This window comes from Mesoplodon mirus, assembly GCF_964341445.2.
Source record: "Mesoplodon mirus genome assembly, chromosome: 7".
Lineage (NCBI taxonomy): Eukaryota > Metazoa > Chordata > Mammalia > Artiodactyla > Ziphiidae > Mesoplodon > Mesoplodon mirus.
The window spans coordinates 15,076,453-15,103,418 of record NC_138983.1 but is presented as its reverse complement, the minus strand read 5'-3'; the positions used below and the strand labels follow the sequence as shown (position 1 = coordinate 15,103,418).

Genomic DNA, 26,966 nt, shown 5'->3' with positions numbered 1-26,966 from the left:
TGTTCTCTTAAAACCAGTATTTGGCATTTGCTGTTCAATGGACCATTCTATTCCAGGAGGCTTTATTCCTCCCTGTAAAATGCTTCACCAGATAGATAAAGAAGAGCAGCCTAAGTGCACTCTGCTAGTCTCCCCCGCCTCCATCAGTGATGGTTGTGGTTCTCAGGTGAGTCTGTGGGAGCCCTCTCAACAAAAGGCACCATCAGAAAAAAGCAGATCTATTTAAAATTTGGACAGCACACATTAAAAAAAAATGAGGTATTAAAGAGGTGTTTTTCAGTAAGTCAATCCGTGGCCTGTTCTCTAAACAGGATTAACGCTGCTGATAAGGACACCAGGGAAGGGAAGACTGAAGGGTCAGACCAGAGGTTAACTAACAAGGCAGCACCTCAACTTGGAGTAGACCCCCGCCTTTTCACTTCCAATGTGTTGTTTTAGAATTCTAGGCTATTCTGACAGAAGGCCTAATACAGAAATTTTGCACAAGAAGCAATGATACAGAAAGCGATGCCCAGTTCTTCCTTTCTATGATAGAACCCTTCAACCACGATTGCTGAAAGGAACATATCTTCCCAGACCTACTATTTCTATCCAAAGGAAAGGAAAGGAACTATCTGGCAGTATCTACATATCTAGGGTATCTGGCGGCCTAGAAAACTGGCTGCAAAAAGTTGTAAGCTACATCAAAGTGTGGATGGATGTTAATCTTTTTTAGTAAGACAGTGTTACCTCTGGGCAGTCAAAAAAAGAGATACTTAGTACACGTGTAAAAATACTACATAAGAATGCAGCCTAACAGTGTAACTTCAAGGCATGGAAAGATGTTAAAGTTTCATCCCTAGATTAACTGTGACTTTCTTCTTAAAATCAGCCTGAGGGTGGCTCTCCTCTAGAGACCTAGTCTTTCTTGAACCTTCGCCCCATGTTGTAAGTCTGCATCTTTAATAAGTTTATAATAATTTTATGGCTTCAGAAACTCTTTTACACGAACCACAGGTAAAATTATCACTGATGAAGTAAATGAGACAAACCGGACATCTTATTCCAAATACCTATCTTATTTGTTGGGTAAAGAGTTCTGCTCACTTCCCTTTGCTCCAGAGTAAGGAGAACATCAGGAAGTGGAAGGTGGAGAGTACATAAAATAAAGGTTAAATAATTTCTTTCAAGTTCCTAAAGGAAAGAAAACTTCTATCCTGTTTACATATCCTGTAGCAGCAGTTCATAATCTTTTCAGTGTCAGAACCCCTTAGTAACTCTTAAAATTACTAACGACCTCAAAGTGCTTTGGCTTATGTGAATTGTATCTATTGCTATTTATCGTACTAGAAGTTTTAAAACTTTTTTATTTTGAAATAAATAACAGAACCACAGGAAGTTACAAAAATCATGTATTGAAGAATGTTAAAATCCAAGAACACACAAGGGCACATTCCGTTAGCCCTCAGAGCACTATATATCACCACTTATCATGTAGTACCTGGAAAACTCCACTGTCCTACTTTTGAGAGAATGAGTATGAAAATGGCAAAGAATATTTTGGTATTATCATGAAAATATTTTTGATTTTATATTTTGATTTATATTATATTTTAAAATACATAAAAATATATTTTATATTTTGACCCCCTGTAAGAGTCTCAGTATCATACCCAGACCACAGATTGAGAACTACTGCCCACAGAAATGAATATAAAATGCCAAGATATGTATTTCATCCACGCAGAATTGGTTCTTTGCTTAAAGAGAGCAGAGGAAGTCCCACAGAGTTGCTGCACCAGGTCCAAAGGGTTATTAGGCTTTGGTGACGGACCAAATTACTACCATAAACCAAATAGTAAGTTGAATGATGGCTGACCCACGATCCTTTGCTAGGAGCTAAGGATGTATGTTTTTTGGAAACACCCTGGCTGTATCAATTGCAACTTCATCATCTGCTAAACAAATTTTATAACTGTGTCAACATATCTTCCCTTCTCATAAAAATGATGATAGTGGCAACAAGATACATCCTAAAGATTAGTGACCGGCTGGGTCTTATATTACCAACTCCTTCTAGATGGTTACTGATCCCCAGGAAATGCCTGCCTCTCAACTGTGATTGTTTAATTAATATTGCTGGCGCTTATGCTACCCAGCAGCAAACACAGAGCCCTGTGTGTTGATTTAAATCACTGCCCCTGTTGGGACACTGTAAAACTAGAAGTCAATTATCTTTAAAGAAAATCCATTCCACTAGGTTTAATCGAGAAAGTTCTCAACATATTTAATGGTTTTAGAAAAGCTTTCTTTTACCTTTTGATTCCTGAAAAGAACAAAGTTTCCATTTTAAGATGAAACCTGGCAAAAGCATTTAGTTTGTGATTTGATCTGAGTGGATCCTTTGGGTTCAGTCTCTCAAAGAAAATCATAAACCTCCTCAGCCAAAAGTCACAAAAAAGAAAAACAACATTCTTTAGGAAAGATACTCACTTGCAGACCCACAATCATCTGTCCCCCAGCATCTGTGCATCACCTTGCAAAGGATCCCTACCAAGAAGCCATGAGCTGGCAATACCTTGGCAATGCTTCAACTGAGGAAAACGGAGATAATCTTTGGTGCAAACAAAGTTTCTGACAGGGACTCCCGGTGCTCATTAACAGGACAGGTGGAAAACCTGTGTCCATCACTAATGCCAAAAACCAATGCTGAATCTTGAGAGCAAGACTGGGTCTGTAGCTACTAGCTATTGTCCAAGGAAGGAAACCTGCCCAAGAACTCTTCTATGACCCTGGTCCTCCAAAGATGACACTTCCTTTGTTGTTTCTGGAACTGTAACTCCGGATGTGCATACGGTATTCTTTTGCTCTTTGGAGATGGGTAGACCTAATTATTAAGTACTAAGAAGCTTCAAGTTCAAGGGATTTTTACCTGAAGATGATCCTAAAGACAAGCTCTGTAATTCACAGAAGAACTGGGATGTGCACAAAATGAAACTCTTGGTTTCCCTCCTCAAACCTGCTCATCTTCCAGTAAATGGCAGCTTCATCCTTTCAGTTGTTTAGGCCAAAACCTTTGGCTATTCTATTTTTCTCACATCCCCTTATCTAATCCTGCTGGCTCTTCAAAATATATGCAGACCCGATGAGTTTTCTCCATCTCTACTTCTGCCATTCAATCAGACCAAGCCATCATGAGCTCTTCCCAGGATGACTGCAACAGCCTCCTAACTGGTCTTCCTGCTCCCATCCTATCCTCCCCACAGTCTCTTCTCCATTGTCAGACACAGTGATCACTCTAAAATCCAAGCCAATTTTGCAAATGCCTTAAAAATAATAAATGCACAGGATAGATCATACCTTGGGTCACAAATCAAGCCTTGGTAAATTTAAGAAAATTGAAATCGTATCAAGTATCTTTTCCGACCACAAGCTATGAGACTAGATATCAATTACAGGGAAAAAACTGTAAAAAACACAAACACATGGAGGCTAAACAATACACTACTAAATAACCAAGAGATCACTGAAGAAATCAAAGAGGAAATCAAAAAATACCTACAAACAAATGACAATGAAAACACGACGGCCCAAAACCTATGCGATGCAGCAAAAGCAGTTCTAAGAGGGAAGCTTATAGCAATACAATCCTACCTTAAGAAACGTCTCAAATAAACAACCTAACCTTACACGTAAAGCAATTAAGAGAAAGAAGAACAAAAAAAACCCAAAGTTAGCAGAAGGAAAGAAATCATAAAGATCAGAGCAGAAATAAATGAAAAAGAAATGAAGAAAACAATAGCAAAGATCAATAAAAGTAAAAGCTGGTTATTTGAGAAGATAAACAAAATTGATAAACCATTAGCCAGACTCATCAAGAAAAAAAGGGAGAAGACTCAAATCAACAGAGTTAGAAATGAAAAAGGAGAAGGCACAACTGACACTGCAGAAATACAAAGGATCATGAGAGATTACTACAAGCAACTCTATGCCAATAAAATGGGACAACCTGGAAGAAATGGACAAATTCTTAGAAAAGTACAACCTTCCGAGACTGAACCAGGAAGAAAGAAAAAATATAAACAGACCAATCACCAGCACAGAAATTGAAACTGGGATTAAAAATCTTCCAACAGACAAAAGTCCAGGACCAGATGGCTTCACAGGAGAATTCTATCAAATATTTAGAGAAGAGCTAACACCTATCCTTCGCAAACTCTTCCAAAATATAGCAGAGGGAGGAACACTCCTAAACTCATTCTATGAGGCCACCATCACCCTGATACCAAAACCAGACAATGATGTCACAAACAAAGAAAACTACAGGCCAGTATCAGTGATGAACATAGATGCAAAAATCCTCAACAAAATACTAGCAAACAGAATCCAACAGCACATTAAGAGGATCATACACCATGATCAAGTGGGGTTTATCCCAGGGATGCAAGGATTCTTCAATATATGCAAATCAATCAATGTGATAAATCATATTAACAAATTGAAGGATAAAAACCATATGATCATCTCAATAGATACAGAAAAAGCTTTCGACAAAATTCAACACCCACTTATGATAAAAACCCTCCAGAAAGTAGGCATAGAGGGAACTTACGTCAACATAATAAAGGCCATATATGACAAACCCACAGCCAACGTCATTCTCAGTGGTGAAAAACTGAAACCATTTCCATTAAGCTCAGGAATAAGACAAGGTTGCCCACTCTCACCACTATTATTCAACATAGTTTTGGAAGTTTTAGCCACAGCAATCAGAGAAGAAAAAGAAATAAAAGGAATACAAATTGGAAAAAAAGAAGTAAAACTGTCACTGTTTGCAGATGACATGATACTATGCACAGAGAATCCTAAAGATGCTACCAGAAAACTACTAGAGCTAATCAATGAATTTGGTAAAGTAGCAGGATACAAAGTTAATGCACAGAAATCTCTTGCATTCCTATACACTAATGATGAAAAATCTGAAAGAGAAATTAAGGAAACACTCCCATTTACCACTGCAACAAAAAGAATAAAATACCTAAGAATAAACCTACCTAAGGAGACAAAGGACCTGTATGCAGAAAACTATGAGACACTGATGAAAGAACTTAAAGATGATACAAACAGATGGAGAGATATACCATGTTCTTGGACTGGAAGAATCAACATTGTGGAAATGACTATACTACCCAAAGCAACCTATAGATTCAATGCAATCCCTATCAAACTACCAATGGCATTTTTCACAGAATTAGAACAAAAAGTTTCACAATTTGTATGGAAACACGAAAGACCCCAAATAGCCAAAGCAATCTTGAGAAAGAAAAACAGAGCTGGAGGAATCAGGCTCCCGGACTTCAGACTATACTACAAAGCTACAGTAATCAAGACAGTATGGTACTGGCACAAAAACAGAAATGTAGATCAATGGAACAGGATAGAAAGCCCAGAGATAAACCCATGTACCTATGGTCACCTTATCTTTGATAAAGGAGGCAAGAATATACAATGGAGAAAAGACAGCCTCTTCAATAAGTGGTGCTGGGAAAACTGGACAGCTACATGTAAAAGAATGAAATTAGAACACTCTCTAACACCATACACAAAAATAAACTCAAAATGGATTAAAGACCTAAATGTAAGGCCAGACACTAGCAAACTCTTAGAGGAAAACATAGGCAGAACACTCTATGACATAAATCACAGCAAGATCCTTTTTGACCCACCTCCTAGAGAAAGGGAAATAAAAACAAACAAAAAAAACCAAATGGGACCTGATGAAACTTCAAAGCTTTTGCACAGCAAAGGAAACCATAAACAAGATGAAAAGACAACCCTCAGAATGGGAGAAAATATTTGCAAATGAAGCAACTGACAAAGGATTAATCTCCACAATATACAAGCACCTCATGCAGCTCAATATCAAAAAAACAAACAACCCAATCCAAAAACGGGCAGAAGACCTAAACAGACATTTCTCCAAAGAAGATATACAGATGGTCAGAATGGCCATCATCAAAAAATCAAAAAGTCTACAAACAATAAATGCTGGAGAAAAGGGAACCCTCTTGCACTGTTGGTGGGAATGTAAACTGATATAGCCACTATGGAGAACAGTATGGAGGTTCCTTAAAAAACTAAAAAGAGGGGCTTCCCTGGTGGCACAGTGGTTGAGAATCTGCCTGCTAATGCAGGGGACACAGGTTCGAGCCCTGGTCTGGGAGGATCCCACATGCCGCGGAGCAACTAGGCCCGTGAGCCACAACTACTGAGCCTGCGCGTCTGGAGCCTGTGCTCCGCAACAAGAGAGGCCACGATAGTGAGAGGCCCATGCACCACCATGAAGAGTGGTCCCCGCTTGCCACAACTAGAGAAAGCCCTCGCACAGAAATGAAGACGCAACACAGCAAAAATAAATATAAATTAATTAATAAACTCCTACCCCCAACATCTTCTTTCAAAAAAAAAAAAAAAGAAAAGAAACTAAAAAGAGGACTACCATACGACCCAGCAATCCCACTACTGGGCATATACCCTGAGAAAAACCATAATTCAAAAAGAGTCATGTGGGCCTCCCTGGTGGCGCAGTGATTGAGAGTCCGCCTGCCGATGCAGGGGATACGGGTTCGTGCCCCGGTCTGGGAGGATCCCATATGCCGCGGAGCGGCTGGGCCCGTGAGCCATGGCCGCTGAGCCTGTGCGTCCGGAGCCTGTGCTCCGCAACGGGAGAGGCCACAACAGTGAGAGGCCCGCGTACAGCAAAAAAAAAAAAAAAAAAAAAAAAAAAAAAAAAAAAAAGAGTCATGTACCACAGTGTTCACTGCAGCACTATTTACAATAGCAAGGACGTGGAAGCAACCTAGGTGTCCATCGACAGATGAATGGATAAAGAAGATGTGGCACAAATATACAATGAATATTACTCAGCCATAAAAAGAAACGAAATTGAGTTATTTGTAGTGAGGTGGATGGACGTAGAGTCTGTCATACAGAGTGAAGTAAGTCAGAAAGAGAAAAACAAATACTGTGTGCTAACACATATATATGGAATATAAGAAAAAAAAAAGGTTCTGAAGAACCTAGGGGCAGGGCAGGAATAAAGATGTAGACATAGAGAATGGACTTGAGGACACAGGGTGGGGGAAGGGTAAGCTGGGACGAAGTGAGAGAGTGTCATGGACATATATACACTACCAAATGTAAAATAAATAGCTAGTGGGAAGCAGCTGCATCTCACAGGGAGATCAGCTCCGTGCTTTGTGACCACCTAGAGGCGTGGGATAGGGAGGGTGGGAGGGAGATGCAAGAGGGAGGGGATATGGGGATATATGTATAAGTACAGCTGATTCACTTTGTTATACAGCAGAAACTAACACACCATTGTAAGGCAATTATACTCCGATAAAGATGTTAAAAAAAATAATAAATGCAGGCAAGAACCTTCAAAGGCTGCTAAAACCACTGAGTAAGTTTGCTGGGGAACTGGATATTTTTATAGACTTGACACTATCTTCACCTAAGGAAACAGGCATCTTTACGAGTAGAGATATTTGATGGAGTCTGTCTTAAGAGATGAAAGCTAATATCACCAACAATGGGACAGATGGACAACATGTGCCTCTTGTGATGCACTGAGAATCAGTGCATCATCAGGTATTTAGTGCTCCTACAAAAATGCATACCCTGAATCTATTCTTGAGGAAACAATCAGATCATCCAAATGGAGGGACACTCTATACAGCAACTGGCCTATCTTTTAAAAAAATGTCAGTGTCACGAAGGACAAAGAGAGGCTGAGAAACTGTTCCAGAGTAAGGAGACTAAAGACAAAAGACCATAAAAATTAATGTCAAGAGTGATCTTGGATTGGATCCTGGAGCAGAAAAAACAAAGTGCCACTAAGGCATTTATTGAGATAATTGGAGAAATCTGAAGATGGGCTGTATACTATAAAAATAATGTTTTGTCGTATTAAATTTCCTCAATTTGATAACTGTATTGTGGCTACGTCAGAGAGTATATTTGTTTTTAGGAGATATACACCACAGTATTTTGGGTGAAGATTCATGATGTCTTCAACTTCTTAACTAGATCAGCAAAACAAGTGTGTGGTGGTGGGAAGTGGCATATGTGGCGAAATTGTAACAATCGGTGAATCTTGGAGGAGGGTATATATTCCTTCCTGTGTTGTTGTTGCATCTTTTCTGTAGGTTTGGAAATTTTCAAAATGAAAAGTGAAAAGTAACGTCACTCCTCTACTTAAAACCCTGGAGCATCTCCCATCTCACTCAGAGTAAAAGCTACAAGGCCCTGCGAGACGGCCCCTGCCCTCCGAGGTCTCCTCTCCCACTGCTCCTGCCTGCCCACTAAGCCCTTCTTCTCTACGCCATATACACTTCCTCCAACGAGCGGGGCTTCTGCACTGCTGCTCCCTCTGCGTGGAATGCTCTTCCCCACCCCAGATACTCCAACATACTCCACTGCCACCAGAGAGGCTGTCTCTTACCACTCTTCATAAAACAGCAACCTCCCACGGTAACTCCTTATGCCCCTGATTCTGTGTCAAGTTGTTTTTCACAGCACTTATCATGACCTGACATTTAAATGTTCATTTGCTTATCACCTGCCTCTGGCCGTGCAATACAAGCTCCCTGAGGGCAGGGAGCTGGTTCTGTTCCCTGTTCTGTCCCCAGTCTCAAGAACAGTGCATGCTCAGCAGAGCAGTGCTCAGTATTCGCTGAGTGAATTCACCGCTCTGTAAGCGCTCATTTAAAAACAAAGGGCAGGGGCTTCCCTGGTGGCGCAGTGGTTGAGAGTCCGCCTGCCGATGCAGGGGACACGGGTTCGTGCCCCGATCCCGGAAGATCCCACATGCCGCGGAGCGGCTGGGCCCGCGAGCCATGGCCGCGGAGCCTGTGTGTCCGGAGCCTGTGCTCCGCAACGGGAGAGGCCACAGCAGTGAGAGGCCCGCGTACAGCAAAAAAAATAAAAATAAAAATAAAAAAAATAAAAATAAAAACAAAGGGCACTAGTTTGCACTCTTGCAGCCTCTGGGGGAAGAGCTGCTAAGCATCTGATGCTTTTTTCAAGAGCCTGTTTCTGACCAATTCTGATGAATAAAGTTGCTTTTCGGAAAAGTTGTCTTGAATTTTACTTGAAGCACGAAACACGGACTGCTAGGCGAATGTACACCTTTGTTCATTATCCCCACCCCCCCAAAACTGACGACAGACACCTGCACACCTCTCAATCATACGACCTGAGTTCCCCACCCCATCCCCCTTCCTGAGAACTCCTTCACCGCAGATAAATTCCAAACTCTGTAAACCCTGACTGAGCCTCCTAATGTGGTATTTAATATGATTCTCAAGGACACGGCAGGACCTGGGACCCCAGCAGAAAGCTGCCTTACGTGGCACACAGTGTCCTGTAGGGATTACTGCTGTTCCAGGGTTAGTCAAGGAGATGCAACTGGTAAGGAGACAACATATGATAACGGTTTCCCCGATTTAAGCTCTGAGAAAAGAGAGTGAGCTTTTCCCAAGTTACTTACGTCTGTGGAGGTGGGGCTGGGCAGGGACACAGGCTGAACAGGTGCAGGGAAAGTGAATGTGGTCTCTGTCTTTTCATTTTCAGGGGAGTCAGGATGACTGGATGGGGGGGATGTTGGGGTTAGGGCTCCAAACCCCAGCACTGCATTGTATTTTGGAGGACGACCTACAGACCGAGAAAAGGGAACAAAAGGGAAAAAAGGGGGAGGGAAAGAAAGGGGGAAAAATGATCTTACATACCTTTGGCCAGTGTTCCTCATTGGCTAGCATGGAAAAGGAAGTGAGGTAGCAGAGAGAAGGTTAATACAACAGTCCCAGAGAGAGGAAAAGAAGCAAAGATTTAAATGTCATTCGAAACAAATGCATGAGTGTCGAAGGGAGGATAAGAGAGCCTCAGAGAATGACAGGAGATACTGGGTTATGTTAAAGGTCTTCGCCTTAGGCAGATTACAGAGACATTCCTCAACTATTACAATTTGAGATTTCTAATGGGAGAACAAGATATCAAAGCCCAACAGGAGCCAAGGCCAGGGAGAAGAATTTATTTTCTTTTTCCATATCTTTTACACATCGTTTCCTAAGGTTCTTCTGCAATCGTTATTCTTATAATAATATTAATGATTCTCAGTTCCCACAAACAGATTTGCTGAGGATCTCTGCTTTTCCTCTTCTCTCCTGCCCACATTTTGGTTACTTCATTGCTTGTGAGGGTAGAGAAAGGCAAAGGGAGGAGGCAAAATTCAAGTTAACTATTCTTACCCCTTCTGGCAGAGCTAGGAAGACATATGTTCTGGGAGTAGCTGGAACCTAAGAGCTAAAAAGACCTTCTGGGCTTAACAGTGAATTTAAGTAAGTCTGGACTCAGATACCCTTCCCAGTTGATCAAAAATCATCTCCCTGCTTTCCATCACAAACATTCCAGTGAACTACATGTCTTAGAACTGGGGTGTTCCAAAGTCTCAGGAAAAGCCCTGTGATCAGCAACAGCTACCAGAGAGAGCTGATTTGAGCAGAAGCATTTTGAATCAAACCTCATGGCTACAGAGAATCTACAAATGGGCCCTAATGGGTGTGGGAAGTCCAGGTCAACCACTCTTGCCTTATGATATATCTAAGTCAGCGTCCTTGTCCTCTAAGGGCCAAAGGTCATAGCTTCTAAGCTGTAAGTGATCAAAAGTGTATGCCCAGCACACCACAGGCAAAAAAGAGCCGGAGAGGTACACAACTGCCTACGAGCACTGGTGGACGGTACATGGGATCATGACTTTGCCAACAGTTATAATTTATATTAGAATTATGCACAAGAGTCATGATTCTGTCAGATATTACACAAACATTACCTATCTGTGTTAAACCGGCACTGGGTGCAGTACAAAGACAGATCGTACTGGTTTGTCTTTTCTAGGGTATTTAGTGCTGCTAGAAGGGAAAGTGGAAGATAAATGCTCTTTGTTTACCCACAGAAGGCACGTCCTAGGCATTGTGAATGCAGGCTTTCATCCTCTGACCTTGGCAAGAGATGCCAAGGTCTTTCTGGCTCATTTAACCCCTATCCTCTCAGCAGATACTGCCCAGTAGCAGGCCAATTAACTGTGGCTTCTGGCTGGGGGCTCCTTTCTGAGAACTGTGTTAGAGGTCACTAAAACAACCCAAAACAAAATAAAACAACAAAAAATAACCCATGACACTGGTTACTGTGGCCCAGGAATCAATATGAAACAATGACTTAGGGATTCCCATCTAAATATGTTTTGGCTTCTTGAAGGAGTGGCTGATGAAACACTACCGTGGGTGTGCTATCTCTCTGAGGGGAAGAGATGGTAACCACTGTACCACGGTACAGTGGTATCCCTGCCTAAGGCAGACAAAGGGTCGGGATGACCTCCTAAGCTTCCAATGGCTCTGAGATTGCTGTGCATACACAAAAATTAGCATGCTACTCCACTCACTCTGCAACCTTTCTAGCCTGGAACTGTAATTCAAGGACACATTACCATGTGGAGAAAAGGACCTTGGGATGTATTACTGACATCAAAGAATCACTTCAGAGCCTTGTTATAAGCTCAAACTCTGAGCTATTAAGACCTATTTAGACCTGCATGGTGAAGGCAGCTGCTGCCCAGAGAGTGAGGTGGAATGCCCGCCCTGGAAGGTCTGAAATCGGGGGATGGAGCTCTTTAGGAATTTCTGCTTTGGGAAGCCTGTTTTGACAGTGATGTTTTCTTCTTTAGTTGCAGGTGCTCTCTTCTCATAGATTCAAAATTCTCAGTGTGGCTACCTCTCTCCTTCCTGCAAAGTCTGCAGCTCACAGAAGCTTAAGAGTCGTGCTCTGTCTTCACTGGCGTCAGGACAACTTAGACACTACAAAGAACACCTTGGCAACACCAGTGCTCTGTTGTGCTCAATGATGCTAAAATGCTCCCTTTTACAGGGTGTTCTGTTCATTGTGCTATTCGTCAACAGCCTGAGGGGCCTGGGGCAGAAACCCTGCAATAAGCCATTTCCCTCAGCCAGCTTTGCCAGAATCCCAGGAAGGGGAGTTTTGATTCAGTATACAGAACTCTAATAAGAAATCTCACTCTCTTTTCCCCCCATTCTCAGAGAACAACAACAAAACTATATTCAAGGGATACAGGAGTTAGGTTCTAGGACAACGGGAGGAGGGAGGGAAAAGAAACACAACACAGAAAGCAAAAGCAACAGCAAGGGAAAGATACAAAAAAAGGTACTCACCTCTCTTCCGGGTCCCAGGATGCATTGTACTGTTCAGGTACGTGACTGCACTCTTCTTACGCTTTCGGGATTGAAGAAAGAAAGGTGACTGGTTGAATAGCATGGTTACTACTAATACCGGTACAAGCCAAAGACCAAGCACAGCATGCCCGTCAACATGCCAACTAGTTAGTGCTAGTCACCCAAAGGTCTCAGTGATAACTGGATTTATCATATGTACTTGGCTCTGAAAGAATATTCCAGAGAGGTATGTCTCTGCTTCAGAAGAAAGTTGTGTTCAGATGACAGGATGAGTTAAATGTTTAAGGTAGGTTTGTATCTACTTAAACTTCAGGAAAAAAACAAAGGGGAAAATAGTGAATAATAAAAATGACATAATGTTATCGGCCAGAGAAAAATCCATCATTTTACAAAGCTGGCCAAGTACAATCAGGGTACTGCTCTTAAGCAGGTTTTCAGATGGGAGGTGCTGAACGAGTCATAAATAAAACTGAAAACGTGAGGGAATGGCCAAGTGCTGGCCAGGAGTACCTCTGGCTCAAAGACCGCGCCGCTGTACACCGGGTTTGCTGTTGTTCTTCTTTTCCGTTCTTGCCGCTTGCTTTGGATTTCTTGGGAAAGCAAAAGGTCTGGATTAGAAGAAAGGTATGGAGAACCCCCCAAACTTAACTTCATTGTTTGCTAATTGGTTTTCCCATGACAAGTTAGAAATGAGAGGAAGTCTCTTGGTTTCACTGCAGCCTGAGCAAAGGGGAAGCACGCTGCTGGGAGCAAATATGGAGGACCATCCACTCTCACCTCTTGGAAAGCAAGGCCATGCTGTCCTACAGTGTGGCTCTCTGTGATTGAGAGCTTAACAGTAGACAACACTTGTAAAAGTGTCCTGATTTATTTTTAGATCACTGTAATATAGGTGTGGATGAACTTTATCCACAGACCTAGACTGAGTAATCATAGTTCACCATTCTTGAATTAAATCACTAGGACAGGTATAGCTTTGCAACTATTCTTAAGATTCCAATAATCTAGAGTGACTGAAAAATACAGACAAAGACTTGTCAGAGGGGCATTTGCTACTTTATGCTGCCAGGAAAAAAAAAAAGTTTCTCTAAGTGAACGGAAGTCACCTTAATCCAGGCAACTAGGGAGCTTCCCCAGGACAGTAGTGTGGATAAATAATGATAGGAAGGAGAGGGGCTGAACATTAGATAGAAGGAAGGTAAGTTTACTCCCCCCAAAAAAGAGACCATACTGGTTGAATCATACTCTGTTTGTGTTCCAATTTTCAATTCTAATGATAAATCAAACACCATTTTCAAGAACAAAGCTCTGGGCCAGAAGCAAGGTAGCGCCATGAATATCTTCTCTTACCTTCTAGATGGTCATGTGTTACCAACCCTAGAGACACCATGAAGGCAAGTTTCTGTGCCAGAGAAACAAAAGAAGAACATACTTCAGTGTGGGTTCTCGCAAAGTCAGCTGCGTGTTCCTAGTTAGACTCCTGGGGAAAGCCAGCCCAATGGCTGGTGGCTGAAAGGAAGCCGGGTCCAGGTGAACAAGGAGTGGGCACCCTCCACTCTTAGCAGCTGTGGAGCCGCTCTGGAAGCTTTCTGATCTTACAGGGATCAAAAGAGAAGGACTGGGGCCTATATCTTCCACCTTCTCAATGGCAGAAATCAGTATCTTGAATGACCTAAGTTTTTTTCCAGAAAAATTTTCAAGGAGGGAAGAGGACTTCACACTGAAGAAATACACAGAGGGTTACAAACAGCCTCCCATACAAGCTCCAAATTCTAAGTACTTCATTTTTCATACCAGGTCAGGGGTTCTTATATTTTTACTACCACTGATTGGACAATAACTCAAAGCTAAATGAGTTTTAGGAATGACAGCAGGTGGTTCTGCTTAATACTATGATTTTTCAATCAACCATGGACCTACAAATTATAGAGTGCTTTCTCTCTGACCACCACTCTCAGGGCTCCATCAGAAGCTAGACTGATCAGAACACTGTACTCCAAAGCTGAAACATTAGATGCTTAAAAATGGAGAGAGCAACAGATTGATGACTATTTTGCTCTTTGGTTGCATGTGGTCTGGAAAGTATGCCTTTATTTTCTGCTGTACCACTGCACGCAGCTGCTAAATATGCCAAATAATGTATCACCCATTTCTCTCAGTGATGAATAAGAAACATCACTAGTTGTTAGGAGACATTAATCCTGCAGAATTATTTATATCATAATTTGGTCTTTGAAAATCCTGACATTTTACCCTCAACTTTAAATATCATGATATTCTGGCCTGAAGTGATAGGTTCAAGCTATTCGAGGTACTGAGTGTTTTATAAAGATAACCTTGAACAAGCCACTTGAGAACACAGAAATGTCCTTTACTGGTATCTGCAGAGTCCTGAAGAAATGTTTTAATTTTATTTCTTATTTCAGAAACTAGGGTGGGCACTTATCCTCCCGACAGCCAGAGTACTTTAGTAATGAAAAGCAGTCTTGGACGTGCTGCCCATTTTCTACATTGCATACATTTTGTGGTTGCCAATTAACTACATTCCTAATTTTCACTATTCCTTCAAAACTTAAGATTAGAAGGCTGTCTACCAACTGTTCTCTGTTAATAAAGCAGTGTGTGAACTGACATTCAGATGCACCTTCTTTTAATCAAGTAACAGCATCCTTCTTGGCCACTCACACCCAACTTATCTTTGCCAGTCTAGATTAAGCTCATAAAAGAATTATTAAATGGGGGCTTCCCTGGTGGCGCAGTGGTTGAGAGTCCGCCTGCCGATGCAGGGGACATGGGTTTGTGCCCCGGTCCGGGAAGATCCCACGTGCCACAGAGCGGCTGGGCCCGTGAGCCATGGCCGCTGAGCCTGCGCGTCCGGACCCTGTACTCCGCAATGGGAGAGGCCACAGCATTGAGAGGCCCGCGTACCGCCAAAAAAAAAAAAAAAAGAATTATTAAATGGAAAAAAATCTCTTCTGTAGAACAGATTTTCAGTGATAAATAGAATAAAAAGCTGTCAAGAACTTTTGCCTTATCTATGTATCACACACATGCCAATAACTAATTTATTCCCTTTATGGCAGTGATTCTGTCCAATTAGAAATACGTGTTATTCCACATGATGCTACTTGCTTGCCCACACTGTGCCACTGACATAAGATATCCTTTAGTTTCTTGTTTTTTTAAAATAAATTTATTTATTTATTTTTGGCTGCATTAGGTTTTTGTTGCTGCGCGCGGGCTTTCTCTAGTTGCGCCGAGCGGGGGCTACTCTTTACTACGGTGCACGGGCTTTTCATTGCGGTGGCTTCTCTTGTTGAGGAGCACGGGCTCTAGGTGAGCGGGCTTCAGTAGTTGTGGCACGTGGGCTCAGCAGTTGTGGCTCGTGGGCTCTAGAGCACAGGCTCAGTAGCTATGGCACACAGGCTTAGTTGCTCCACGGCATCTGGCATCTTCCCGGACCAGGGCTTGAACCCGTGTCCCCTGCACTGGCAGGAGGATTCTTAACCATTGTGCCACCAGGGAAGTCCTCTTTTAGTTTCTTTTGATAAGGAAATGCTGCTAATAGCCTGCTCTGTTTTTCCCTCTCCAAGCCTAATACTTGTCATTAATTTTGCAGATTATTTTATAAGTTTCTCAGCAATATGCATGACTAGGACTTCTTTTAGGTTCAAGTTTTGGTCTCTTCTTTAAAGACAAATTAAAAATTAATTCATTTCATATCAGAAAGTATTATAATTTGTACTTGCTTTAGAAAAACCTGAACTGGCTTAATAAATCACTGCTTCAAAAAGATGACATGAAGCTTTGATGGCTTTATGCCACTATTTGACATGGTTTCATTACAAAGAATGCACCGAGGATAGAAGGAAATGGATTGCTGGTCTAATAAAATCCAACTATCATATATTCATCATCATATTACCTGTCCACATTTTTCTTTTATAGCTGCTTGTACAAAAGTATCAAAACTAAAAAATCTCTTGCCTAAGGACATACAAATTTACATCGTATATTTGTACCAGTTTTGTTTGCTATTTAAGTCTATAATTCTATCCTAAGTTGTAGTACAGATGCTAGTATTTTCATCCCTACTTTTATCCTTCAATGAACTACTTTTGAGCTACTGATTCATCTGGGATTTGGGGATCTAATGCAATACAAGAGTAATAACAAAAATGCACATGTAACAACTGTTCTCGATAACACAGACAGACCTTAACTGAGTGAACTGGATGGACATCTTATAAATGTTGGCTGAGACAAACAAAACATAATGATCATTAGGAATGCAGTGGGATACCTGGGGCAATGGTCATGAATCACACAAGTCTAATGTGACATATGTATGAAAGGTCTGTTTGCCAGCTCATGAACACTCAAGACCACACTCTTAATCTGTCCCAGGCCAACCTGATTTGGCAATAACATTACTGAATAGTGAGAAAGCACAAGACAAGGATATCAAGTGATTCAGAGAGCAAGTGTCCCTCATGATGCATGTGAATAAGTCACATCACATAGACTGAGCCACGCCTTGGAGGGCTGGGCCTACCTGAGGGTTCTCCTCCCGTTTTGGTTTGGGTGCAGTAGGTGGAGTGACGGTGCGGCTCTCCGTTTGTTTCTCATCTGTTTCTGTGTGGGATTTAACTGTCTAGAAGAAGAAAATTAAATGAAACTTCAGAATTCACTTTTTTATTAAAAGAATAAAAGCAAACATAGTTTGACTGTTGCCAACAAGAAAGAAAAGAACATATTCAAATTGGAAACATATTAATAAAGGAGATAATATGGACTTCATTTTAGAAGGGGGAAAAAGTAAAATGGAAGGCCCCAGTTGAAATGATTAAATTGCATAACTAGAATAGCTATGAATCTATAAATACAATAGTCTATTTCAATGTAGTTTAGGATGCAGGGGTAGTTTCCCAGAAGTAAGTCCATTCTTGTTACATATGGGTCAAGCTCTAGTTCACAGCATGCTTAGCATCTGAATGATGTCCAAAAAAATCTTACATACACACTTTTCTATTTCAGAACAATTCCAATCACAGTCTAAGAGAGGTTGCAGAACTATCCTTACTTGGGATATTTAAAACCTGCCTATATCATCCATTAGACGAGAGATGCAGTTGCCAAGGAAAGGCCATCTTGTAAAAGGCTGCCATCCTGATTACGGCCAAGCTCATCTTCCAGATGCGTCCATTCAAACAAAAGAAACACCAGTAGCATTACCATCTTCAGACATAAATGGCAGCTAGCAAACTAGTAGACTGGGTTTGCATTACTATTCTTATCTTGAACCAATGGCTAATTCATTTTATGAAACCCTCTGTAAATACTGAAACGATATTAGAACAGTGGGTATAAAACTATAAACATAAACCTAATTTACATTTTCAAAATTAAAAACCATGCAGAAAAGGATTATAAGAGACTACTACAAACAACTATATGCCAATAAAATGGTCAACCATGAAGAAATGAACAAATTCTTGGAAAGGTACAATTTTCCAAGACTGAACCAGGAAGAATTAGAAAATATAAACAAATCAATCACAAGTAATGAAATTGAAACCATAATTAAAAATCTTCCAACAAACAAAATCCAGGACCAGATGGCTTCACAGGTGAATTCTATGAAACATTAAGAGAAGAGCTAACATCGATCCTTCTCAAACTCTTCCAAAAAACTGCAGAGGGAGAAACACTTCCAAATTCATTCTACGAAGCCACCATCACCCTGATACTAAAACCAGAAAAAGAGATCACAAAAAAAGAAAATTACAGACCAATATCACTGATGAACCTAGATGCAAAAATCCTGAACACAATTATTAGCAAACAGAATCCAACAGCACATGAGAAGGATCATACACCATGATCAAGTGGGATTTATCCCAGGGATGCAAGGATTCTTCAATATACGCAGATCAGTCAATGTGATACACCACATTAACAAATTAAGGAATAAAAACCATATGATCATCTCAACAGATGCAGAAAAAGCTTTTGACAAAATTCAACACCCATTTATGATAAAAACACTCCAGAAAATGGGCATAGAGGGAAGCTACCTCAACATAATAAAGGCCATATACGACAAACCCACAGCAAGCATCAGACTCAATGGTGAAAAAGTGAAAGCATTTCCACTAAGATCAGGAACAAGACAAGGATGTCTGATCACTCTCATCACTCTTATTCAACATAGTTTTGTAAGTCCTAGCCACAGCAATCAGAGAAGAAAAAGAAATAAAAGGAATACAAATTGGAAAAAAAGAAGTAAAACTGTCACTGTTTGCAGATGACATGATACTATACATAGAGAATCCTAAAGATGCCACCAGAAAACTACTAGAACTAATCAATGAATTTGGTAAGGTTGCAGGATACAAAATTAATGCACAGATATCTCTGGCATTCCTATACACCAACAATGAAAAATCTGAAAGAGAAATTAAGGAAACACTCCCATTTACCACTGCAACAAAAAGAATAAAATACCTAGGAATAAACCTGCCTAAGGAGGTGAAAGACTTGCATTTGCAAAACTATAAAACACTGATGAAAGAAATCAAAGATGACATAAACAGGTGGAGAAATATACCATGTTCTTGGATTGGAAGAATCAATATTGTGAAAATGACTATACTACCCAAAGCAATCTACAGAGTCAATGCAATCCCTATCAAACTACCAAAGGCATTCTTCACAGAATTAAAACAAAAAATCTTACAATTCATATGGCAACACAAAAGACCCCGAATAGCCAAAGAAATCTTGAGAAAGAAAAAAGGAGTTGGAGGAATCAGGCGCCCTGACTTCAGACTATACCACAAAGCTACAGTAATCAATACAGTATGGTACTGGCACAAAAACAGAAATATACATCAATGGTACAGGATAGAATGCCCAGAGATAAGCCCATGCACATATGGGCACCTAATTTACGACAAAGGAGGCAAGAACATATAATGGAGAAAAGACAGCCTCTTCAATAAGTGGTGCTGGGAAAACTGGACAGCTACATGTAAAAGAATGAAATTAGAACACTACCTAACACCATACACAAAAATAAACTCCAAATGGAATAAAGACTTAAATGTAAGTCAAACACTGTAAAACTTTTAGAGGAAAACATAGGAAGAACACTCTTTGACATAAACCACAGCGAGATCTTTTTTGACCCACCTCCTAGAGTAACAGAAATAAAAACAAAAATAAACAAATGGGACTTAAAAGCTTTTGCACAGCAAAGGAAACCATAAACAAGACAAAAAGACAACCCTCAAAATGGGAGAAAATATTTTCAAATGGAATAACAGACAAAAGATTAATCTCCAAAAGATACAAACAGCTCATGGAGCTCAATATCAAAAAAATAAACAATCCAGTTAAAAAAAAGGGCAGAAGACCTAAACAGACATTTCACCAAGGAAGACATACAGATGGTGAAGAGGCACATGAAAAGATGCTCAACATCGCTAATTATTAGAGAAATGCAAATCAAAACTACAATGAGGTATCACCTCACGCTGTCAGAATGGCCATTATCAAAAAAGCTAGAAACAATAAGAGCTGGAAAGGGTGTGGTGAAAAGGGAACCCTCTTACACTGTTGGTGGGAATGAAAATTGATATAACCACTATAGAAAACAGTATGGAGGTTCCTTCAAAACTAAAAATAGAACTACCATATGACCCAGCAATCCCACTACTGGGAAACCATAATTCAAAAAGAAACATTCACCACAATGTTCACTGCAGCACTATTTACAATAGCCAGGACATGGAAGCAACCTAAATGTCCATCGACAGATGAACAGATAAAGAAGATGTGGCACATATATACAATGGAATATTACTCAGCCATAAAAAGAAATGAAATTGAGTTATCTATAGTGAGGTGGATGGACCCAGAGTCTGTCATACAGAATGAAGTAAGTCAGAAAGAGAAAAACAAATACCATATTTAACACATATATATGGAATCTAAAAAAAAAAAAAAAGTACTGATGAACCTAGTTGCAAGGCAGAAATAAAGAGGCAGACATAGAGAATGGACCTGATGACATGGGGTGGGAGGGCGAAGCTGGGGTGAAGTGAGAGTAGCATCGACATATATACACTACCGAATGTAAAACAGTTGGCTGGTGGGAAGCAGCAGCATAGCACAGGGAGATTGGCTTGGTGCTTTGCGATGACCTAGAGGGGTGGGATAGGGAGGATGGGAGGGAGGCTCAAGAGGGAGGGGATATGGGGACATGTGTATGCATATGGCTGACTCACTTTGTTGTACAACAGAAACTAACACAGTATTGTGAAGCAATTATACTCCAATAAAGATCTATTAAAAAAAAACACAATGCAGATGCAAATGGTCTTTTTGTATGGCAACAAGTAATTAAATAAATGAGAGTGAAACTGTGTGATTATTGATGAGTAGGAGCCAAATGAAAGACTGGTTCTACAAACAGGATATCAAAATTCTCAGAAATCATTATGTTGTGAAATATTTTACTAGATCTGAAAAACTAACATAATCACAAAGATTTTTCACTTTATTTCTTGGCCATGTCCATATTTTCCTTCTGCTTCTCATATTATTTACTTTAGGAAAGTGTTAAGTATCTGTCTTATCAATACTGTGGCAACCACTGTCCTGGGGCATAAATGCTACCTTGTATTTTTTTTCTCATCAGGGTCCTATCATATTTCCACCTCTAGACTATATAAGCTACTTGAGAGCAGGATTGTTCTACACACTTTTGCACCCCTTTGTGCCCAGCACAGGGCCTCACCGTAGAGCAGGTATGCTGTAAAGAGACGTTGATCTTCTGAGTGGGGAGTATGACCTACCAGAAGAATCACTTGCTTTCCTCTCTCTCTCACACACGCTTTTTTTATTAACCAAAAAGGACACATTTCCCCCATAAAACAAACCACCAAACACACCTTCAAAGGAACACAATGGGAGGGCTTCCCTGGTGGCACAGTGGTTGAGAGTCCGCCTGCCAATGCAGGGGACACAGGTTCGTGCCCTGGTCCGGGAAGATCCCACATGCCGCGGAGCAACTAAGCCTGTGTGCCGCAACTACTGAACCTGCGCTCTACAGCCCGCGAGCCACAACTACAGAGTCCGCGTGCCACAACTTCTAAAGCCCGAGTTCCTAGAGCCCGTGCTCCACAACAAGAGAAGCCACCGCAATGAGAAGACTGTGCACCGCAATGAAGAGTAACCACCGCTCGCCAAAACTAGAGAAAGCCTGCACGCAGCAACGAAGACCCAACACAGCCAAAAATAAAATAAATTTAAAAAACAAAAAAAAACCCAAAAATGTATTAAAAATAAAGCAGAACTCCTTAAAAAAAAAAAAAAGATAAAGCAATCGAAACAATGGGGAGGTGTCTTTCTCTCATGGACCTTCCGCTCCAGGGGAAGCCAGCTGCCATGCTGCGAACAGCGCTATGGAGGGGCCCATGAGGTGAGGAACTGAACCTCCTGCCAACAGCCAGGGAGAAGTGAGGACTGCTGACAACCATGTGACTGAGTTTGGAAGTAAATTATCCAGCCCCAGTTGAGCCTTGAGATGACTGCAGTCCTGACCAACTAGTTTGAATGCAAATTTGTGAGGGACCTTGAGCCAGGACCACTGAGCTAAGATGCAACCCGATTCCTGACCTCAAAAACTGTGTGGGATAATAAATGTTTGTTGTTTTAAGCTACTTAAAACAAACAAAAAACATTAGGGTTTGACATCACAGAAATGGCAGGACAGGGAGTTTTAGCATCAGTCCTTTCACTAAAGCAAACATTAAGCTGGCAGAAACTGACAGAATCAACTTTTTAAAGCTCTGGAATCTAATAAAAAACTAAGAATAACGGGGGGGGGGCACTTACTGAAGAAACAGGCTGCTAAATTTTATTAAGAAAGCATTTTTCCTTACCTACCAACAAATCCATCCCTTAGTTCAACAGAAGCTGTGGAGATGGTAATCTGTGTTCCTGGTGGAGTTTGCTGAACCTCGTTTTCAACTTGTGGCTGTGTATTCTGACCTGTCCGGTAATCCCCTAAGGACTGGTGCAGGCTGACCCTTGTTTGCCCACCCAAGGCTGGAGTGGCTTTCCAGGTGCCATCTGATGAAAGCATCTAAAGACATATGTTACCTGTAGTTACCTGGTGCAAAGGATGGTAGGTGGAGTATGCAGCAGACAGACGGAAAGGTCTAGGAAGAAGGAGGCTGAGGAGGAAGATCCTTGGAGGAGTAAGGGCTTTAAAGGGCTATCATGTGTACTGGGGAACCCCAAGTGCACTGAGCATTCCCAGGGCTAGATGCATACTCAGAAAAGAACTGAGAAAACCCTAAGCTTGTACCTCTGGCTGATCTTTGAGCTCTGTCCAAGAAAGAGGTGAAGTCTAAAACACAGTTACAGGTGGCCTGGCTTAGCATTGAAGGAATGCCCCCTGCTCAAAGCCAATCTGCAAAGACCAAGAAAGGGTTTTCTGTTTTTGTTTTAATTTACTTATTATTACCTTTTTCTTCTTTTTGGCTCCAGTTGTTTAAGTAAATCTAATAGAACAAAAATTTCAATAACCACACATGACAAGAAATAGTATTTGCAAAAATAGTTTAGAAAAGGCACTAAACAAACAACTGCAGCTCTCAACAATCAACAGCAGTAAACCCTGGGGTAGGAGGAGAACTGGGGTAGCAGTCAACTGTCTTAAATATGCTAAAAGAGCTAAAAGAAACCAGGGACAAAGAACTAAAAAAAATCCAGAAGAACAATGTCTCACCAAAAAGAAAATGTTAATAAAGACATAGAAATTATTTAAAAGAACCAAATAGAAATCTGGAGCTGAAAAATATAATAGCTGGAATGATAAATTCACTAAAGGGGTTCAGGAAAAAGAAAGAATCAGTGAACCTGAAGATAGGATAACTGAAATTTCCAGTCTAAGGAGCAGACAGAAAAAAGAATGTAGAAAAAGTACAGAGCCTAAGAAACCTGCGAGACATTGTCAAGCATACCAACATATGCATTATAGACTCCCAGGGGGAAAGGAGAGACAGAAAGAAGCAGAAATATTTGAAGAAATAACAGCTGTAAACTTCCCAAATTTGATGAAATTTATGAATCTACAGGCATACCTCATTTAATTTATTTATCGCACTTCACTTTATTGTACTTTGCAGATACTGCATTTTTTACAAACTGAAGGTATGTGGCAACGCTGTCTCTGTGTCAAGTTTTGGTAATTCTCACAACATTTCAAACATTTTCATTATTATCATACTTGTTATGGTGATCTGTGATCAGTGATCTCACTGCAAAAAGATTATAATGTGATAAAGGCTCAGATGATGGTGAGCATTTTTTAGCAATAAAGTATTTTAAAATTAAGGTATATACATTGTTTTTTTGACATAATGCTATTGCACACTCAGTAGACTACAGTATAGTGTAAACATAACTTTGATATGCACTGAGAAACCAGAAAATTCATGTGACTACCTTTATCTGCTTTATTGTGGTGGTGTGGAACTGAATCCACAATATCTCCAAGGTATGCCTGTACACATCCAAGAAGCTCAGTGACCTCCAAGTAGGATAAACTCAAAGAGACTCTTACTGAAACACATTATAATCACACTGTCAAAAGCCAAAGAGAGAATCTTAAAAGCAGCAAAAGGAAAATGATGCATCACATGTAAGGGTCCTCAGTAAGATTAACAGTCAATTTCTCATCAGAACCAGAGACCAGAAGGCAGTGGGATGACACATTTAAAGTGCTGAGGGGGCTTCCCTGCCGGTCCAGTGGTTAAGACTCCACACTTCCACTGCAGGGGGCACAGGTTCCATCCCTGGTCAGGGAACTAAGATCCTGCATGCTGTGTGGCACAGCCAAAATAAATAAATACACAATTGAAGTTCTGACAGAAAAAAGGCTATTAACCGAGAACTCCATTTCCTGCAAAAAGCAAAGGGAGTTCACTGCAAGTAGACCTGTCCTAAAAGAACTCCCTTTAGAGTTCTTCAGGTTAAATAAAAAGACCCTAGACAGTAACTTGAAGCCAAACAAGAAAAAAAAACTCCAATAGAGGTAACTACATAGATTAATATAAAATCCAGTATTACTGTATCTTTGATTTTTAACTTTTCTTTTTTTTTCTCTTAAAAGAGAAATGCATGAAAAAATTATTAGTATGTATTAGTGGCCACACAATACAATACATAAAGATGCAATGTGAGACTGTAACAACATAAAAGGGGGCGGGCCAGAGCTGTATAGGAGCGTATAGATTTTGTATACTATAGATTATACTATAGATTGTATACTATAGATTGTATATATAGATTTTGTATACTACTGAAGCTAAGCTGGGATCAAATCAAATTACATTGTTAAAAATTTATGAATGTTACCTATAGCCCCCATGATAACCATTAAGAAAATAACTAAAATATACAGAAAAGGAAATGAGGAGAGCATCAAAAAAGTACATACACTAGTGTAAAAAAAAAAACACACACATGAAAGATGGCAGTATTGGAGGAACTGGGGTCCAAAAAAGACATAAGACATGTAGAAAACAAAGAGCAAAATGGCACAAATCCTTGTCTATCAGTAATCACTTTAAATGTAACTGGATTAAATTCACCAATTAAACAACAGAGAGTGGCAGAATGGATTAAGGAAACAAGATCCGGGACTTCCCTGATGGCGCACTGGTTAAGAATCTGCCTGCCAATGTAGGGGACATGGGTTTGAGCCTTGGCCTGGGAAGATCCCACATGCTGCGGAGCAACTAAGCCTGTGCGCCACAACTACTGAGCCTGCGCTCTAGAGTCTGCGAGCCACAACTACTGAAGCCCGCGCGCCTAGAGCCCATGCTCTGCCGCAATAAGAGAAGCCACCGCAATGAGAAGCCTGCGTGCCACAATGAAGAGTAGCACCCCCTCGCCACAACAAGAGAAAAGCCCATGCACAGCAACAAAGATCCAACACAGCAATAAATAAATAAATAAATAAATAAATTTTTTTTTTAAAAAAAACACAAGATCCAACAATATGCTATCTACAAGAGATATATTTTAGAGCCAAAGACACAAAAAGGTATCCATCAAAGGATGGAAATAGATAATGCACACAAATAGTAACCAAAATAGTACAGAGATGGCTACGCTAATACCAGACAAAATTCACTGTAGGTCAAAAACCATTACAGGAGACAAAAAAGGTCATTATATATTGATAAAAGAGTCAATTTATCAAAAAGATATGACAATTTCAAATATATATGCACCAAACAACAGAGTCTCAAAATATATGATGCATATACTGATAGAATTGAGGGGAGAAATAAACAGTTCTATAATAATAATTAAAGACTTTAATACCTCACTTTAAATAACGGAAAGGACACGTAGAAAGAAGATCAATAAGGAAACAGAGGACTTAAACAACACTATAAACCAACTAGACCTAAGAGACATAAAGAACAGCCTACTCAACAACAACAGAATACACATTCTTCTCAAGTACACATGAAACATTCTTCAGGATAGACCATATTTTAGGCCACAAAACAAATCCTAATAAATTTTAAAAGACTGAAGTTATATGAAGTATTTTTTCTGATGACAACAGAAAGAAGCTAGAAGTCAATATAAAGGAATACCAGAAAAATTTTAAGTATGTAGAAATTAAACAACATACTTTTATTTGGCTGTGCCGGGTCTTAGTTGTGGCATACAGGATCTTTGTTGTGGCATGCAGGATCCTTTTTTCTTTAGTTGCAGCATTTGGGACCTTTACCTGCAGCATGTGAACCTTTAGTTGCAGCACGTGGGATCTAGTTCCCCGACCAAGGATCAAACCCGAGCCCCCTGCACTGGGAGCGTGGAGTCTTAGCCACTGGACCACAAGGGAAGTCCCTAAAAAACATACTTTTAAGCAACCAGTGGAACAAAGAAGAAATCACTAGGGAAATTTTCTATCTCCCTGAAGAATGAAAATGAAAATAAACATACCAGAACTGATGAGATGCAGTGAAAGCACTGGTCAGAGGGAAATTTAAAGTTGTAATAGTCTGTACATAAAAAATAAGAAAGCATTCAAATCTAAACGCTTATAACCTAAATAACCTAAATTTACAGCTTAAGGAACTAGAAAAGAAGAACTAAACACAGAGCTAGCAGAAGGCAGGAAATAATAAAAATGAGAGCGGAGATAAATGAATTGGAGAATAGAAAAACAACAGAATTAATGAAACCAAAAGTTGATTCTTTGAAAAGATCAACAAAATTGACAAACCTTTAATGAGACAGAATAAGGAAAAAAGAGAGAAGACACAAATAACGAAAATCAGAAATAAAAGTGGGGACATTACTACCAATCTTATAGAAATAAAAAGGATTGTAAGAGAATACACTGAACAGCTGTACACCAACGGGTTGCCAAGGGGGACGGAATTGGGGAAGGGATGGAGTGAGAGACTGGGGTTAGCAGATGTAAGCTTTTATATAGAGAATGGATAAACAACAAGGTCCTACTGTATAGCACAGAGAACTATATTCGATATCCTATGATAAACCATAATGGAAAAGAATATAAAAAGGAATGTATATACATGTATAACTGAAGCACTTTGCTGTACAGCAGTAATTAACACA

The 26,966-nt window shown here is 40.3% G+C and overlaps 1 protein-coding gene across 10 annotated transcripts in view; it reads right to left on the bottom strand.

Annotated features, from left to right (window-relative positions):
• Nucleotides 1-26,966, bottom strand: part of PHF21A (PHD finger protein 21A) — a 195,422-nt gene that overhangs the window by 4,941 nt on the left and 163,515 nt on the right. For all 10 annotated transcript variants that reach the window (XM_082627639.1, XM_082627634.1, XM_082627635.1 and 7 more), the window contains 5 exons: nt 16,840-16,938; nt 13,635-13,686; nt 12,795-12,874; nt 12,264-12,324; nt 9,533-9,696 (listed from right to left, as the gene is read on the bottom strand). In XM_082627639.1, the coding sequence (XP_082483765.1) occupies nt 9,533-9,696; nt 12,264-12,324; nt 12,795-12,874; nt 13,635-13,686; nt 16,840-16,938 (456 nt within the window). The remainder of the gene's footprint in view (nt 1-9,532; nt 9,697-12,263; nt 12,325-12,794; nt 12,875-13,634; nt 13,687-16,839; nt 16,939-26,966) is intronic.